This window comes from Poecilia mexicana, unplaced genomic scaffold (genome assembly GCF_051168715.1).
Source record: "Poecilia mexicana isolate PSO_F unplaced genomic scaffold, ASM5116871v1 scaffold_13, whole genome shotgun sequence".
NCBI lineage: Eukaryota > Metazoa > Chordata > Actinopteri > Cyprinodontiformes > Poeciliidae > Poecilia > Poecilia mexicana.
In genome coordinates this window covers 16,700,187-16,718,751 of record NW_028263382.1, presented here as the reverse complement: position 1 = coordinate 16,718,751, position 18,565 = coordinate 16,700,187, and the positions used below count along the sequence as shown (strand labels likewise).

Here is an 18,565-nt window from a genome sequence, read left to right as displayed (position 1 = left end):
AAGTCTGATCTGACTCATTTTATAGTCAACATTTACCTTACAAACAAGTATTTGGCTCAGAAAAGTGTTCTTAAGCAAAGAGTAAGACTCCTTACAGGTGCAGAAAAGTGCATTCTGGTTGAAAGAAGTAAGTTGGGCAAACATTTGAAACTTCAACGAAACCAGCATCCCCTTGTGGCGGCTCAAGGTTATAACATTTTCACTTCAATCTTAAAATATAGCAGCTGCAAAGACACATGGCCAGATTCACTTTTTGTCAAGCAAGACTGAGTTGCCCAGCCAGTCACTGCAGGAAGTTAGATGAGTGGCAGTTTACAACTATTGTTACCTGACGTTTGGAAGAGGTGTTTATTAATTATTATTATTATTATTATTATGAACCGACAATTTTCAATAGGTCTTAAGCATCGTTTTTACTGTGAATATGGCTGTTTTTTTTAATCTAGAAGTAAAAGGTAGTCACATTGATAGGTTTTCACATAAAATTAGTTGAATGTTGTAAATCTACTCCTGAAAGAGAACTTCCACTTGTCTCACTCAGCTTGTAGAGACAAGAGATCCTCCCATTCACTTGGATGTGATCCAGCACAATGTGTATTGCTTTGTCTTTGAAACTTGCACAATTTACAAAAAAAAGTTGCAAAATCTTTAAAACAGCAACTGATTCTTCAGTGTGTGCGTGTAGGTCTAAATCTTCTATCTGAAATGCTGTGAAAAGGAAGGATGTAGACAGCGATGCAAAAGCCTCAGGGCATTCTTCAGATGCTCCGACCCTAATATGTCTATTGTCTGAAATCCTGAAGACAGGATGGAGGGATAGTTTTACATTCATTGTGTGTGGTTTTTCTCTTTGATAATAGTCATTCTCCAATTTTCTAAAACCCAAATTAGTGAGGAGCTACAAACAACAAAACACTGCAGCTGTACCCTTATGTTTGCATGCGGGGAAAACTTCCAGACTGGTCATGCTGTAAAGTTTAAAAGATCCCAGCAGTCATTTGGTGTCGAGGTGAGCCAAGTGTCATCAATGGATCAGAGTGATTAGAGGCCTGAATGCAGGTCCTTTGATGGTGTCTTCTTTGTAGCGTACAGTATTTCAATCACTCACGGCATGCTTTGGTCTCTCTTACCCCCCACCTCCTGTGAGGTGGTAAACAACCCACCTCACATTTCCTGCAGAGCAAGCATTGCAGAGCTCACCTGAAAAGCTGCATGTTGCACTGACGCTGCATTGATATTTACATTACAAACTAGGAATAATGACTCAGATCCGAGGGCCTAATATAGCAATCGTGATCAAAGAAGCCACTGAATTTTGTGTGTATGGCAAAAAAAAAAAAAAAAAAGAAGAAAAAAAGAAAACAGTTACACAGCAGAAAAGTAGCTCTGATTTATTAGAGTTTATATTTGTCATTGTTATTTATAGCAACAATAATTTAAATGCGGCATGAAACTAAAGCCGTAGCACTATGTGGGTGTCAAAAATTACTTTGCTTATAAGTATTCTATTCTATTCTATTCTATTCTATTCTATTCTATTCTATTCTATTCCAGTGTTCTCAGTCGTACTGTGCGCGCGCCGCAGGAGGGCATGAACGTCTCCCTCTTGTCTAGCGTCAGCGGTCTCCCAGCAACAACCGGGCTCGCGCTCATCTCAATCATCCGCAGCTGAGCGAAGTCAAGCCGCGCAGACTCACTCGCGCTGAAGTGGGCCGGCGGAAGTGTTGCCTAGAAAATAAACGCCTTTCTAGTTCAACCTTTCTTCGATTGATTCTGCCCAGACGGCTTGCTGTCGTGACATTACGTTCCTTCAAATAAAGTATAAGGTTAAGACGCTCGGCCCGTACAATAGCCTTGCAGGTCCTATTGGTTTAAGCTAACGGATCCTACATACACCCAAAACAGGAGGCACAGAAATAGGTAATAAAAATAGTTCAATTAAAACAACTTGTTTTCATTTCAGAAATATTTAGACTGGATATGTCTTGAAGGAAACGCCTGTGACAAACTTTCACACCGTATATCCTTGTTATCAGCAGAGAAGGAAATTTGACATGTTTCTTCTTTTGCCCTTTAAACTGTTTGTGCACAAAAATAATACCAAATCAATGCCAGATATAGAAAGTTTAAGTTGTCATTGAAAACCTGCAGACAAGCAAGGTCCCTCGCAGCACCACTTTGGACAATTTTGTAGCCATAAAAGTACAAAAATAAATCCATTTCGGACGTAGGAGGGTTAAACAAAATGTCAGGATTTGCCCAATAAAATCGATGTAACAATTTTCATTTTGCAATTGCAAATGTGTTGAATTCCAACAAATTTGTTTCAAATGTGTCATTCCTAACAATTTCACTTGAATCTAAAATTACTGTAATACTGTAATATTTTTAAAAAAAATGTTGCTTGGTAGATATCTTAATTATTAAAGGACAGAATGTCAAGGGCAAAAAAACATGTTTTCTGATTACAGAGCATCTTCTCTATCCTAACACACACCACGATCAAGCCTACTTTTTTATAGGAGTTTAGACAGTAACAGTAAGGCATCTCTGAAATTGTGAAGATACAACTATGAAGTAATATTATGCTAAATATAGGTATGCTTAAAAAAATACAGAATAACAAACACCGTAGTACAACTTAAATTGACTGGTCTGAGAACTTTAGACTTTGTCTGCATAATTCTGCAGGGCGTCTTTTATTTTGAAAAGCACAGAGCGGAACTGGTAGTGCCTCTCTTTCTGGCCAACTTTCTTGGAGGTCCGCTCAGCCAGAGCGGAGCAGACGAGAAACCATGGAGCGCAACAAGACGCGTCGGAGAGACTCAGCAAGCGGACGGGAAAAGTGCCAGCCTCGGAGCCTTTTCTAGGTCTCTTTCGGCGTCAGCAGGCAGATTTGGGGACGTCAGTGGGTGGACTCTGACTTCTGTGCAGGCGTGCGTAAAAGTGACTGGAGAGGTGCCGGTAGAGAAAAACAGTCTTGGAGTCACCGTCAGCTACCAACGGATAAGGAACGGTCGAGGAGAAGTGATTATAAGGAATCTGGAGTAGAGAGAGTATATAGTGACGCTGTGTTTTGTGTTTTCAATCATGTTTGAGGAAAAGACACGGGGGTGCGCTGCGTAAAGTCACAGATTTGTGTCCCATGTCGGTACAAGGAGCGGCTACTTTCCTTTAAGGAATCTGCGAATCTGCGAGAGTTCTGCCAAGAAACAAGCACTGAACTTATAGTGAGAACGAGTCTGTGAAAACTCCAGAACCATGGTGAAGTTTCAGAACTCAGACCTGTGGATAGCCTGGATGGTTATCTTCTGCATGGAGGGTAAGTTGTGTGGCACTTCTGAACTTGCATACTTACCCCTAACACTTTACTCTAGTTGTAGATTTACAGTGACGATAGGAGATGCTCAAAGAGGGCAAATCCTCCTGACAAAACTTTCTGCTTCTGCGCAGCTAAAACAGATCCATGTGGAATTAAACTATGTCAAACAAACAAACAAGGGGATAAAAACCCGTGCCACAGCCGTTTGATCCCAACCTTCCCTATTGGAGTCTGTTTGGATCAAGCAGACAAATCCCTGGCAGTTCTACAAAAACTAAAGTCCACATTTTCAAGCACCTCTCTCTCTCTCTCTCTCTCTCTCTCTCTCTCTCTCTCTCTCTCCCACACTAGTCGCCATGTCCTTTCTGTCCAAAGCGCTTTTGATTGTGAACGTCTTATCTCTAATGCGCTCTGCTGCGCCTGATATCGCCTTTGCTCGTCTTACACAACAGGATGTCTAAAATTATTATCTATTTGCGTGTCAAATCACGCAGTCGTCACTGATACACATAGACAGGCGTGGTTACAGTGGTGGTGGGACCGTCCGGGGTTTGAAATAGAAACGGAGCAGACGGTGGAGGGTTGCGCTGGTAATCCGTCCGATTAACGAGAAGTAGGCTATGGTGAGCAGCAGCAGAGCAGCAGCAGCGCAGGAGAGCGCGCCGGGCCAGGCGTCCCCGGAGGAAAATCACTGTGTATTCCTGCACTTCTCCAGAGGGAATTACACGATTTGCGTGTGCAAACATTGTGCTTCTTTGCTGACCTCTCTTTACTTCTTAGTTGCGGGGTTAGTGCATTATTCCTGCTGAATAATCCAGCGACATTCCTCCGTTGCACGTTAAGTGAGGTTGTTCCACTTTTGCTGTTTGTAGAAACTAGCAAGCCCAGAATTAAACACTTTGTATTACAGAACGGCTTTAGCTACAAAAAAAAAAAAAAACTAAAAGAAGATATTAATTATTCCTCCAAAATTAGCCTAATTTATTACATATAATTTATTAATAATAAGAAAGAATCCTCTAGCTTATTCATTGCAAAAGAGAAAGAAATGCTTGAACTCCCTCATACCTATGGACTGGTACGATAACCTTAAGTAAAAATGCGACATTGCATGAACACAAATGTTGAAAGTAATTGCACATATTCAGAGGGAAATCTGAAGTGCTTATTCCACACAACAGTAACTGAATTTTACCATTCTTTTCCATCTGTTCCTGGAGAAGAATTACCTTAATAATGCAAAAAGAACTGATCGACATCTTTACGTTCCACAGCACGACTGTGATTTTTTTTTTTCCAGATAAAACTGATAAACTTGTCCTTCTTGTAAGTGTTGTCGCCGTCTTTCATCCACCGTCTGTCCGTGTGCAGCAACATTTGGGTGAAAGGCTGGGGAAAGCTTTGCATTACTCTCCATAAGGCCTGAGAGAAGTCCGGCCACTCATGCGCTTTCTCCGGAACCCCATTGACAGTATGTTTAATTCTAGGAACATTATATGCCTAAAGAGTTTTAGGCACTTTTAAAAAAAGCTTGATACCGGTAATCTCCCCCATGTCTGTCTCAGAGTCAAACACCTTGGATTCAATATTTTCTCTGAAAGACACACTCCCTTTGCCACGATGTGTGAATCAGAGAACTAAAATTGATTGAATCTAATCCTTATCAGCCAGGTGTTTCACCCTGCTGTTCGCTTTTATTTTTAGCTGTATACCTCTGCTGACAATGTACTTTCTTGTGCCTCTGCAGCTTTACTCACATGTGGGTAAAAATGCATAATTTGATTGTTGAGACCAGTATTGGCCTATAAATGAACAAGAGCATTTACCTATGTTTGTTCTCCCGCTGCATCTGTTCCTCTAGAGATCAGGATCCACTAAGATAACTAAGTGCAAATTAAATCATTTAGTACTCCAGTGTGAGCTCTATTAACAGTCCAACTTGTTTATGGTCAGCACTCCTTTCCTCTTCTCACGTCTTCCAGTGTTTCTATAAATAAGCTCTGATGCAGCAAAGCCAGTATTGATTGTTGTTGCTTGTTTTGGCAGCATGTACTGACCTCCACCTTTTTTTTTTTTTTTTCACGTCAGACATTGTCACTAGAATAATTTGATCAGTTCCAATAAGTGTAAGCGGACACTTCATTGTTTTGGGGTTTCTTAGCAATGAGAACTGAGAGGATTCACTCCCGTTTAATTGTTGTTGATCTCTGTTGTCAACCACTAGGCTGGAGGAGAGGAATGTTGTTGAAAAACTGACAGAGGAAAAGTTTTGAAAAAAAAAAATAAAACTGTCAGTGACCTAAACAGAACTCCTTACTGACTCAGCTTAGTTCATCGCTGGTCCTTCCAAGCTCTCAGCATTAGTTAGAGGACATGTCATGTTCTCTTTAGCCGTCATCGCTCCCAAGTTACTCATAAATATTCTATTTTCATCTCTGAGTTGGTTGCATTGATGGAAAGTTGACTTTCCTACTATTTCCTACTATTTAAAAGATTGTAACATTTTGACTTATTATACTAATAATCATCAAGCTGTTATGTTTAGATGTTATGCACATTAATTTTTTTGGCACCCTGCTGTTAAAAACCCAGAATGAGTGCTATTATTATTATTTTTTTTTCTTTTTAACATGATTCTGTTGAGCCACTTTTAAAAAGCAATGTTTGATTTCCAATGAATAATTTTCATAGCATTTTATTTATTATTACTTTTGTCTCGTTCACGTTATTTCAGTGACCGATGGGTTTTTCAGTGATAAACAGAGGTCCAACAATTTTGTCAACATGTATGTCACCGACCATTTTACAGGAAAAATTGTGCCATGTAGACGTGTAAAGACGGTTCAGACTACCCCAAAATCCTTGGAACTGTAACGGTACAAAGTGTTTCTCAAAAGAATTGAATTTGGGGCTGGTGTTTTACGAAGGTACACCAAATTTTCTAGCGACTAAAGCGTAAAGCGACTGAGAACCTCATCATTTTTCTTCCACTTTTGAATTTTGCACTACATTGTGCTGGCCTATCACTCAAAATCCTAATGAAATACATTGAAGTCTGTGGCGGCACCATTAGAAAATGTTGAAAAGTTCAAAGTAAATTAATACTTTCACAAGGCACAGTACAGCAGGGTCTATGTTCTTATAAACTGATTGGGGACTTGACACAACAAACCCTCAGGCGATATACCAGCACAGAGCTCCTCTGTCCATGATGCCCCGATTTTTAATTTTTGCGACCCACCCAGAACATCGCCGCGGGGTGCAGCAGGGGCCGATCCGGGGCTTCAATCAATTCGACAAATTAAATCCAAGCGGAGGTTGTGACTGAACTTTTCAACCATCTGCTTTTATTTGTTTTGCTGGTGTGCATAGCACATTTTATGGAACATTTCAAATTAGCATTCACAGGAACGTTCAGATTAGCCTCCAGGCTTAAATCTGGCTGTCCGCATGTTTTGGGTGAGAAGCCCAGTGAGAACAAAACGCATTAGAGTCGGAGACAACATGAAGTTTTCTCAAGCTCGTTGACATTCAGGGCACTTTGTGCTTGCATCAAAGCTGAACTCAGACCAATAAATCTGCTCTCCTCTCTGACCATAAGCTTGTTAACCTTTGAGGGTTTGCTTAAAAAAAACAGCCTGAAATTGCAAAGCGAGTCTGGATTGTCTGTCGTATGCAGCCTCGTTCTGTTCTCGGATTTAATTTCCGAGTCTGATTTCTGATCTGCAGCTCTCAGTTTTTAGCAATGAGCAGCACTTTGTTGAGATTACGGCTAAAAAACCCACTGAAACATCTCTGGGAAAACAGTGTTAAACTGGATGGGTAAACGAGGTTTTACATTACAACAGAGAGAGAATGTTTACGCACACATGGGTCGATGCTAAAGCATGAGAACACGTTTCAGTGATTTATTTAGGATTTTTAAATAGACAAACACAAAGTGGTGCTTAAAAGTGAACAAGAATGTATTTAACATTGCACATAAAATTCTGTAAAGTGTGGTGTGTTTATGAATTCAGTCCGCTTGCGTGAATATCTTGTAGAACCTCCCTTCACTGCTGCCTATTTAAGATCATTGTGCTGCCGGAAGGTGAAGCTCTGCCCCAGCCTCAAGTCTTCTACAGCATCTAACAGATTTTCTTCAAGGACTGCCCTTTATTTAGCTCAGTCCATCTTCCCATCTCCTCTGACCTGCTTCTCCACAGTGCGATGCTCTCAACAGCCTCTTATTCTTCTGTTGTTGTATGTCCAAGAGAATGTGCAATGTTAGAAAGTCTCATGTTGGCCTTGTCTGACAAGATAGCCTTCTCCCAACTTGAACGTCTGAGTACTTCCTTTCAACATTGTTTTCATTCCTGCTCCTGTTTTGTAAAGGCTAGTTTTGTGGTTTGCTTGAGTAACAGTTGCCCTGGTAACGGATTAGCCCACCTGAGCTGTGGATCTCTCCAGCTTCTCCACAGTTGCTATGAGCCTCAGCTGCTCTTTGACTATAGCTGTCATTGCCCCACTTTAAACCTCACAACTTTCTCCTTGACCTTTTGACCTTGACCTGTCTGTTGTGATCTTTGGTCTTTGCTGACACTGTTATTGAATTAATGTTCTCTAACAGACATGAGGCCATTTATACTGATGTTAAATGCAGCAAAGGTGGACACCATTTACAACTTTTGTGACTTTTGAAAGCAATTCGTTGCACAAATTTAGAGATTTCTTTTAATAAAACATTTAAAAAGCCGTCCGTCCGTCTATCTATTGTCTTGCATTTTATCTGGGGTTGGGTCGCAGGGGGCAGCAGCTTGAGCAGAGAGACCCAGACGTCCCTCTCTCCAGCTCCTTCGGGGGAATCCCAAGGCGTTCCCAGGCCAGCTGAGAGAAACAGTCCCTGCAGCGTGTTCTGGGTCTTCCTCCTCCTCCTGAAGGTGGAAGATAAAGTACAAATAACTTTGTAGTAATCAGTGTACTCTGTCAGCTAAGATGTTTCTATGGATGCTTGGTTTTGCTGTATGTTTTTGTTTACAGTTAGTGAAAAAAAATCACTGAAAAAAATAAGCTTTCAAAAGAAAAATAATAACAGTACACCTAAATGCCCTTCGACACACTGGGCTTTTAAGGCCCACTCCACTCCTGTCACCCTATGTGATCTCTCCTTGATGTTTGATGAAGTCCACCTAACGCAATATACCGTCTTTCACTGCTAATGCAGAACATGATAAAAAAATAATAATCATCCACTCTGTGTAATTTTCATCTGGTGAGTAGTGTCCCCTCCCGCCCCACCCCCCCGCCCCCACCCACCTCTTTACGCCTGCTGCTAAAAAGGAGCAGCTGGAACAAGAGTGTTGGACAGATGGAACTTTCCACCTCGATTATTTTTCACACTAAAAATAGCCTCTCAAAAAATTAAAAGACCTCTGGGACCCCGTGCAAAGTGCATGCGCACGTGTGCGGCGCACGTCTGAGCGACAGAGACATGGGTTAACTTCAGACGACGAATCCGTCCCCCTGGATGATGGCAGCAGCAGTCGTCCTGGGAGTGTGAATGAATAAAAGATGGGCAGATATTTGGAGGAGGGAGCGAGAGAGAGAGAGGAGCTTTTGCCCAGTCCCCTGGTCTCTTAAGCACACATTAAACTAAACCCCAAAGAGTGCACAGGGCCGTGGTGCTGTGCGGCACTTGGCCCGAGCATCTGGGCTGAACATCTGATGTGGACGGTTCACAGAGGTTTGGGGGGCTGGAGGTTTGGGGCTCTGAGGTTTTTCGGGTTGGCTATGTCTTTAATCAAAAGGAGGTAAACATGAGCACACGCAGGGAGCAGGGTGATGTTGACGCACTGCTGTTATCATTTGGGTCTGATACTGCACTCGGCGCTTTTGGGTTGGATGATGAAACTGCAGGCATCGTGAAGACGCCTGTGCACTTGTCAAACAAAATTCAAAGAGATTTTTTTTTTCTTTTTGTTGCTTAGAGTCTTGTAAAAAACTTTGATTTCTGATGCAAGTTAATTCATTTCAGATAAGAATAAGATAAGAAGTTTTATAAACTAAGTGACTTTCATTTATGATAGGGACGACATTAAAAGCTTTTCATCAGTGAGTAAAGAATTAGAATGAAACGATGTGCTGCACAAGATCTGACCACTCTGAGCAGCAAGATAATTTTCCCTTTCTGTGTTCCGTGTGATAAAGAGATTATTTTAAGAGCTGAGTCTTGCAGACCTGTTTTAGAACTTTATGTTTGGTTTTAGGTCCAGGAGTGCTGCATACCCATATTCCCGAGAATCCATGATAATATCCGTGTCTGGGACAGACTGTGACAGCTTGTAGACGTTAAACGAGAGGAACTTTCAGCTTGATTTTCCTCTTCAGCATGTGTCTGTGTGAGCTCGTGGTGAGCCCTTACTATATGCATATTTAAAGTCGATGTCTTCCTCATGTCACGGCACCCTGACGATCCTGCCCTTGAAACGATCAGCCCTGTTTTGCCGGCTGCTAAGGTTTTGACGGTTGAGCCTTCGCTGTCAGCTCTCGCGCATCACTTCAGTAACTCAGGGAGATGTTTGCCTCATGCAGACACAATATGAGTTGGATCACTTTTGTGTGTGTATACTTTGAGAGATTTAGATGACTGCTTGTTCTCAGAAACTTTGCTTTTACTTCAAAGGTTAAAAGTTTGGTTTACTAAAAGTTTTGCGACGATAAAGCAAACAGAAATAAATCAGTTTAATCTGTATAATCGCAGTGTTTCCAGTTTGAAGTGTTGGGAAACAGACCGATCAGAAAGAATTAGTATTGTTTCTGAGACCTCAAAATATTAAGATTAAGAGTTAGTAATCCACCTTTGAATCTCTGTAACACTTCAAATAGCCCAGTTGTAGTTTTACAATCAAACAGAAACACTTTAAGGTCCGTCCTGACGGTATTTATCCTCCTGGACCGGACTAAAATATTGCCGTACTCATTTTCTTCCAGGCACCAGCTCAAACTCTCATGTCCGTAACAATCCATGTTAATTGACTTATACTTCACAGAAGCCCTCCTACACCGCTCACTTCCTTGGGTTGGTGCGCCTGATAGATTGTGGCTCTCAGGGACTGCCACGGGGTCGTTAAGTTGTTCTCTGTTGTTGCTGAGAATAGTTGCTGTGTTCATCACTGTAAGCCTTTATGTGCACAGATCAATGGAGAAAGAAATACATTATTCCCACAGGTGTGTGTGGGTGGATGCGTGTGCGTGTGTGTGTGTGTGTGTGTGTGTGTGTGGGGGTGCGTGTGTGTGTGTGTGTGTGTGTGTGTGTGTGTGTGTGTGGTGACAGACGGGGTGTTTGGGCTGATGAACCTCTGGAACATAAATTTCACTTGTCCCAAAGGATCAAGGTTTCCCCGAGCCCGTAATGACCTCATCAGTCTAAACCACCAATCACAAAGCTTCAGGTCACACTGTGTTTGAGGTTCGTTAAGCAGCGCTCACTAACACTCTCTTCCATTGCTGATTTTCTTAGTTGATGACTGAATTAGGTGGTGGACATTTTAACTTGAAATCAAAGTTGATAAAAATATTAATCAATCTATAGGTGTTGGCGGTCACTAATCATTTCTTTTTAACATTCATATTTTTAAATAACGAGTTCCCATAAAACAATAAGTGGATCATCAGCATTTGCAGGAGTTTGGGGACACAGCTACCCACAAATAGCTAAAATTTGCAAATGCTTGAGACCCTCTCTAAAAACAACTGCATATCTTAATACTTCAAACACCTAATACTAGTTCTTTATTGGGTTAGGAGGCATTAGTAGGTATTAATATGTATTGTATCAAAAATGGAGAAGCAGCATTCAGTTTCTATCTACCTCAAATCTGAAACAAACTTCCAGAAAACTGCAAAACAGCCAAAACACCAAGTTCTTTTAAATCATGGTTGGAGTTGCTTTTGATTAATAATAACTGAACATTTGATCAGTAGATTTGATGTATATTTGATTGATGATTTTGATAACGACAAAATATAATGCTTGTAACTTGCTTTCTTGATTGGTTTCTGTGTTATGTTTTATCATGTAAAGCACTTTGAACTGCCTTGTTGCTGAAAAGTGCTATGGAAATAAACATGACTTGACTTAAGTTGTATGAGGAGCCAGTAATTGTGGCGAGACAATTATTTATTAACATGGGACTTTAATTGCCCTCTGAAATAATGTCGGTGAACGAAAGGCTGAATATTTCAACATTTTTCATTGTGTGACTATGTTACAGCACTAAAAACACAATTTGATTAATGTTTTTTTTACGTGTCTTTGACAGGGATGCCAAAAAGACTAAAGGATGCTGTCAGTTTAGCCAAGCATGACAGTGTAACTGACAGTCATCCTCAAAGTTTCCAGGTTTATAAAACATCTTCCACTGGGTTTTAATCATTAATCTGTTTTAACATGTTGTCTGCTCCCACAAATCACTCCACTGGCTCCACAGTGAATGCATACAGAGAGGCGATGGTCTCCTTTTACGCACACATTAGTCTGAAGTTTTGCATGCCACTGCGCATTTCGATACTTTTATTTCTTTGGTTTATTTTCCTAAAATAAGCAGCGCATTTGCTGGATTTATAAGGATATTTGCTACACACGAAGTGGTGCACATTAAAAGCAGATAATATTGTAATCTTATTCTCTGAGAGCACAAATGACTACTTTTTCTGCTGTCTGCCCTCATTAGAAGCAGTTAAACATGATGAGGGTAGTGTCAGGGAACGCACTGATGCTGATGTGGTCAGAGTATTACCACTCAAATGAAGAGATTTTTAAAGCACTAATGATTATCACTGTGCAGAAGCAGCTCCACAGTGCTCCTTGGGGCAAAACAGAGAGTCTTTCCTCTGTCTACACTGACAGACGGCTCGTTGGGAGTTGTGTTTGCTCAAGGATGCGATGACGGATGTGGATTCAGCTGTGGGATTCTTTTAGAGAAGAGCTACCCCTACATGAGTGCGTTCTGACTGTATATTGGCATTTTCATCTCCCCTCTCTGAAGTACAACAGCCTCGCACCAGTAATTTGAAATTGACTGTTAATTGATCCTTTCAACGATTAAATGAGCTTACAGAGCTTGATGAACCCAGTTGGTGAACTGGTGTCATTCTGAGAGACAAGCTGATCACGTGACCATTGATTTGAGCTTCGTGTCTGACAAAGACAGCTATGCATTTTCCAAGAACAGACAGGAGATAATTTCATTTGGATGTATGTAATTTTGTAAATTGTATACTTTTAAACTGATGGGACGTTTGTGCTTGTCTGTAATGACTGCTAGATGCTGAGCCGACACAAGAAATCATGCTTTTCTGCCTTTAGACGCCTCTAAGGAGCCAAACTCTCAGACATAAGGCTGCCTCAAACATAACAGAGAACTTCTAAGCTTTGGGAAGCTTCTTACTGCAGCATGAACATTTTTTGTTTGATGAAACGTCATTTTTTTTCATGTTTTTACCCCCCTTACCGTCACCCCGAAGCAACGTGCTTGTTAGAAATCCTTTGCCGTGTGGCCTTGGTGCCGATGAACCAAACTCCAAACCATTTACGTCTGTTGCCCTGACTCTCGGAGACATTGAGCTGCTCCGGCTCAGTCAAAATGCTGAATACTGCAAAGAAAAAAGGAGAACAGAGGGGAACAAAGTGAAAAAGGGACAGATTCTCCTGCATTAAATATGCTCAGGGCTTTTCGCTGCCATTGGTAATTCATAAAGTGGCTGCTGGGGTAAAACGTAGCTGTTTTATACAGTCGTTTTCTCCTGTGCAGAGCTCCTGCTCTGTTTACCGCCTTAACTGTACCAAAAGTCATTTGGAAATCACTTGCTTTGGTAGCAGGCTGTTAAAAGCATCATTTTTAGTTTTGTTTGGTTCAGTAATTACTGGGACTGAGGAACATGACATGGAAAATAGACAAAGACTGGATGTTACTAAGGCGAGGATTAAAAGCTTGCTCAAAAAGTTGATGTGACATTTACTTTGCTTAAAACAAAGCTAAAACACTGATTTCTTACTGAACTGTCCACATCTCCCAGAGGAAATTAGTCAATGTCTTTATTTATATAGTGCTTTTATCCAAAGTGCATTAGAGTGAGCCTCTGAGGTATTTTGGGGTCCTCACAGAGGACATTTTGGACAGAAGGTGCTTTGGATCGAATCACTGAGCCTGTTATGTAGCGGAGCCGCTCCACCTGCCGCGGCTCAGCCACCCCACAGTGGAGGCAGTCTCCTTGCAACCATTCAAGTTCAGCCAGAGAGCACAAACTTCATCCTCCCATCCTGCTGTGGACAGTGAATGATGAAGGATTGCATTTTCTTGCAGAAATGATAAAATGCTAATTGGATTAATTACTAAAGATTCAGCAATGAACAGACTGATCAGTTCTCTGTTCATGTTACATTTATGCACACTCCTAGATTCAGGAGAGCTAGTCTTCTTATGATGCTAACTCCTATGTGTGTAGTGCCTATGTATTTTCTCATTACAACACGAATAGTACAACTAAAGAATTAATAGCTTTAGCCCTTTAGACATTCTGGGCATTTTTTTTATTGCCCAGAATTTTGGACAATAAATTCTTGGTCACTATCACACTCACGTAAATCAGGGCTGTGTCATCATTGTAAGGACCTTAAATGCAACATGAGTGAAAGGTGAGCTGTGAGTGTAAAACACTTTGACTCTGAAAATTTGTGTTAACAACTTGAGTTGCTCCCGGCAAGAAAAGGTGGGACTGTAGTTTCATTTTATATTTGTCCTTTGTCTTGTGTGCTTGACTCTCTCATTATTTCTCATTTTTCTCCAAGTTGACAATCTTTCACAACTACAAGCCCAACTCCTCATTCTGTCTTCATCACAACCTCTTTGTGTCTCTTTCTTTCCTGTCTCCCATGTGACCGTGAATTCAATTCAGCTCTTTTGCTTCACGTCACCTTTTTTCCTCCACGTTTTCCATTGTTTCTCTTTCTTCCCATCCTCGATTTCACTCTATTCCTCGCTTACACGTAATCAAAAGTATCCCTCCCTGCGTGTGTCACTCCATCCTCCCACACGATTGGCCCGTCGCACGAAGGGTTCCCAGGGATTGAGGGTGAGGCTGAGCGGTGGTCCTGGGTCGTCCTGTCTGTGCAGACAGTGAATGAGCTTGTCAGATATGATGTGCACGAGCAAACAGGAGGAGTCGAGTGCATCACTGTAGGCGCCCAGCGAAGGCGAGGGAGATCCCATCTGCGCTGTGTTACAGCAGACTTCACCTTGCTTTTTGTCTCTGATGGGTCCAAGAGAATAGAATGAGGGGGGCACCAGGTGGGACTCTGACAAAGTGGTCGAACACACGTCTGCCGCTGTGCGCAGACTCTTTCAGATACTTCTGCAATTTGCAGGCCGACGCTGGGCAGAGCATTCACATATAAAAAAACATACGTGCATACTCTGTCGCACAGGAACATGGCTTTGCTGATGGACACAAGGAGATAACTGAGGCTTAAAATGGTTTCGTACAGAATGAATCAGTTTCTATGTTTTAGTCTTTTTTTTCCCCCTCATCACACTGCAACACTGCCTTGCTGGAAAGCCAGGGCTAAATAAACTTGTGCTCAAGCAGCTATTGTACATTCTGTGTGAGCATACACTTCGACCCTTGTTTCATGTTTATTTTGTCATCCAAAGAAAGGAAAACAAATTGACTTGAATGTAGTTGTTGCTTCCGACAAATGTATCAGGCAGAATGTTTTCCATTCGCAAGTGAGATTGTCTTTAATGGGCAAATCCGATCAAATAGGTATGCTTTATAATTTATTCCTATTTTATGATGACTTTGTACACTTATTGCCACCGTATTGTGCTTATTAAATCAAAACCACAGAGGTACAATTAGGGAACCGTTGTCGAAGGTGATATGCACAAAAAAGAAGCAAAGCAAATTAATATAAAAAGTCGTTTTACATTTTAATAAAGCTGGAGCTAAGAATACAGCAAAGTCTACAAAGCAAAAGTACAAAGCAGTGGCTGGAAACTTGGGCTTGCAAAATTGAATCCAGAATGCAGGGCAGAAGAGACTGATAAGTAAGGAAACAAAGATGTAAAGCAATTACAATATGAAAAACAAATAGAGATGCAAACAAATTGAGAAAAAAGACCAAAGTTTACACAACATGGCCGCAAGATCCACAGACCATGACAGGATGTAGTTACTGATGTCTGTGCCATTACCAGAGATGGCTGCTGATCCAGTATCCAGAAATGACTTTACTGGCAATCTGTCCAAAAATCTGATTTAAGATCCAAATCTAATTCATCTGCTGTCTGAATAAATCCTCAGACTGAACAAAACCTTGTTAACTAGCCAACTGATTACTTGGACGAACAAGGAAATGTCTGACACTTTTCTGGGTTTTAAAAATGATTTTAATAATATTCGGAAGTTGCCACCATTTTTTTTTTTTTTTTTTTTTTTGTCTTGCAACCAGACAATCTTATAAGCTGGAATGTATTGAGATATTTGTGTGCCCATTTTCTTTGCGTCAACAGTTCCCAAAAATATTGTACTTTGTGTACAATTTCTTTTTCGAAGGGTTCTTAAAATCATTTTGGGTGGTCTCTTCTAAATCAGGTCAGCTTTTATTTTTGGGATTCCAGTGCTGCTGCATTACGGTGCTTTATGCCGTTATTCTCATGTTTTTCTTTGCCTTTACCTCAGCAAATTTAGTTGGGGGGGGGAGTTTGCTATTGTATTCTTACAATAGCAAATGAGCAGTTTCTTTTTCCTTTTGTGACCATGTTCTGTCGCCTATGTTTGAACAAAATAAGGGGCATGGATATCGAGTGCACCATATGTTTCTGTGCCCCCTCCAACCTTTAATCCATGCCTCTGCTAGATTATCTGGTTGCTCTCCCTGGCAGCCTGGAGGGGGCTGGGGGAAACTTGGTCCAGTATGCTTCACTTTGCCAGTATGAGTACTGTAGTGCTAGTGTACTCATTATGCACATCCATTCAGCCCAGTAAACTGCAGTGCCAGAATATGACAAGCCAAATTTATCATTAGGACCACATAAAAAAAAAAAAAAATAAAAATAAAAAAAAACAGCAACCCACCCAGCCATACAACACGACACACTCAAAGGTCCTCATCAATCCCTCACTTATGCAGTAATATCTCCAGGATTTTGCACAGACTTAACTGACAGATAGTGCCAGATAGTTGTGTTGTCAGTGATCCTAATAGATGCTCTGAGTGTGCATGTTCTATTTGCTCAGTAAAGCCTTTTAGGTACATCCTCCAATATGCCAGATATCGGAGGAGCTTTAAATGAGCATAGTGCAGTAAAATGAACCTTGTCCTTCAGGACACTGTCAGTGACATATGGAGTAACAAAACATATAACGTATATAACAAGAAGATACTGATTCTTTTATGGACACCCTAAAACTCCCTATAAAAACAGAAGCTGCCACGTTATGGAGCCAACATGAAAAGGTTCATTTGTAAAAAGCTGCTTTAGACAAAAGACGGTCACTGCAGCTTTTATTTTAAGCATAAGTTGACACTTACGTAGTCAACTACAATTAACTACGTAACGCGTGTGGAGAAAGCTTATTTTTTATGTGCAATCAAATTGCCCAGTTAAACCTAAAATCTACTCCTAGGCGGTTTTTGAAGTTTGGAAAAGTTTGCAACAAATGTTTGTTCTGTTATATTTTGCCGTACACTATTAAATCAATTGAGTTTGCGACCTCTTGTCTCCTGCTATTTCTGTTTAGCAAACAGCATCCGCAGTGTGTGGAGTATCTCTGCTTTGAGGCAGATCTGATATAACTATTGACGCACTTAACCATCTGATTCACTAGAGCTTCATAAGTAGCCAATATAGTTCAACTGACCAATCGCACACAAATCAGTCCAACGCAGTTTGATTTGTTGTAGCCGAATAAGAGACAGTTTAATGTGAGCTGTGGGATGTTCCTTTTCACACATTACCCTACGGGGTCCACAAGACACAAAGTGTGAAACTCATCCCTACTGTTTACAACATAAACACAGAGACCATGAGAGAGACAAGGCGTTGGTAATTTCACATATAAAGGAGGGTGCAAAGTTTGCCAGCGTGATTGTGACGAGAAGGAGTGGAAGACAGGAGGCTATAAGAACAAATGATATGATTTTTGTCACTGAACTGATTTCAGTACTGACCACGCTGGGTTCTTCACTCAATAAACCTATGGAGAAACATTTGCTTTTGCAGATTTTAAACAAAAAAAGTATTACTGCACATATGGGTTGAGGTTCACTGGATGCAAATGTTTGTCTGATTGTTAAAATAACTGCGACAAGACCAGAACTTTATGTAACTGACATGCCATACGAGCAAACAATTCTGCTCCAACACAAGAATGATAACAGGAGAAGAGTCTTACAATAGTTCCTAAGTCTCCAACATATATTATGTCTTTCATCAGACTGGACAAGATGTTGTGGATACAAACATTTAAACACACAGCATCCATCCTCCACTGATGCTCTTGGATCGTACGGGTGTGTTACTTAGTTAATGGAGCCAAAAGCAGTGAGCATAAAGTCACAGTGCGCGGCAGCTAATGATACATATATCATAGCCACATTTGATTTCTGGTTTTAAAATGTACATGGGTTGAGATGAATAGAAGCTGTTAAAAAAACATAAAGTTTTCTTTATGAAAAGGATACATGTGTGAATGCCTTCATGTTTTTCCTAGTTGTAGAGAAGACCTGACACACTTGAAGGGGATTGAAGCAACTTTAGTAAAATTGCATCTGGGTTTCAAAGGATTAAAGCGATGGCATTCATCTGTTATTTCCAAGTCGGCACACAGTGTTCACCCGACTGACTTTTGTCTTCTTCTATGTGATATAATCCCAGGAATTATTCCACTAATATCCAGATTTAACAGTAATTCCTGAAAAAAGAAAACATGTATTTCTTCTGCTCATTATTATTATTAGGTCACAGGAAGTACTTATTCTCCTTAATTACAGATTAAACCAACACACAGGTGTAACCAGCTGACTGTGGCAGGCTACTTTACTTGATGTAAACCTGTTAATGTGTCTGATTCACTTTTCTCTTAAAAACCAACCCCTTCAGATTTTTCTTTTTCCAAGCCCAACTATTGTCTGGATACAGTGTTTACATGTTGTTGCCACTAATTCAGCAGCTCCAACATCACTTGGCATCATGGGGGAGA

At 40.8% G+C, this 18,565-nt stretch overlaps 1 protein-coding gene across 1 annotated transcript in view; it reads left to right on the top strand.

Moving 5' to 3' along the window:
* The first annotated feature begins 2,777 nt into the window (after positions 1-2,777).
* The window catches only part of igsf11 (immunoglobulin superfamily member 11), a 102,647-nt gene continuing 86,859 nt past the window's right edge, over positions 2,778-18,565 (top strand). The window contains exon 1 of the mRNA XM_014999291.2: positions 2,778-3,322. Within this exon, the coding sequence (XP_014854777.1) occupies positions 3,262-3,322 (61 nt within the window). The 5' untranslated portion in view covers positions 2,778-3,261. The remainder of the gene's footprint in view (positions 3,323-18,565) is intronic.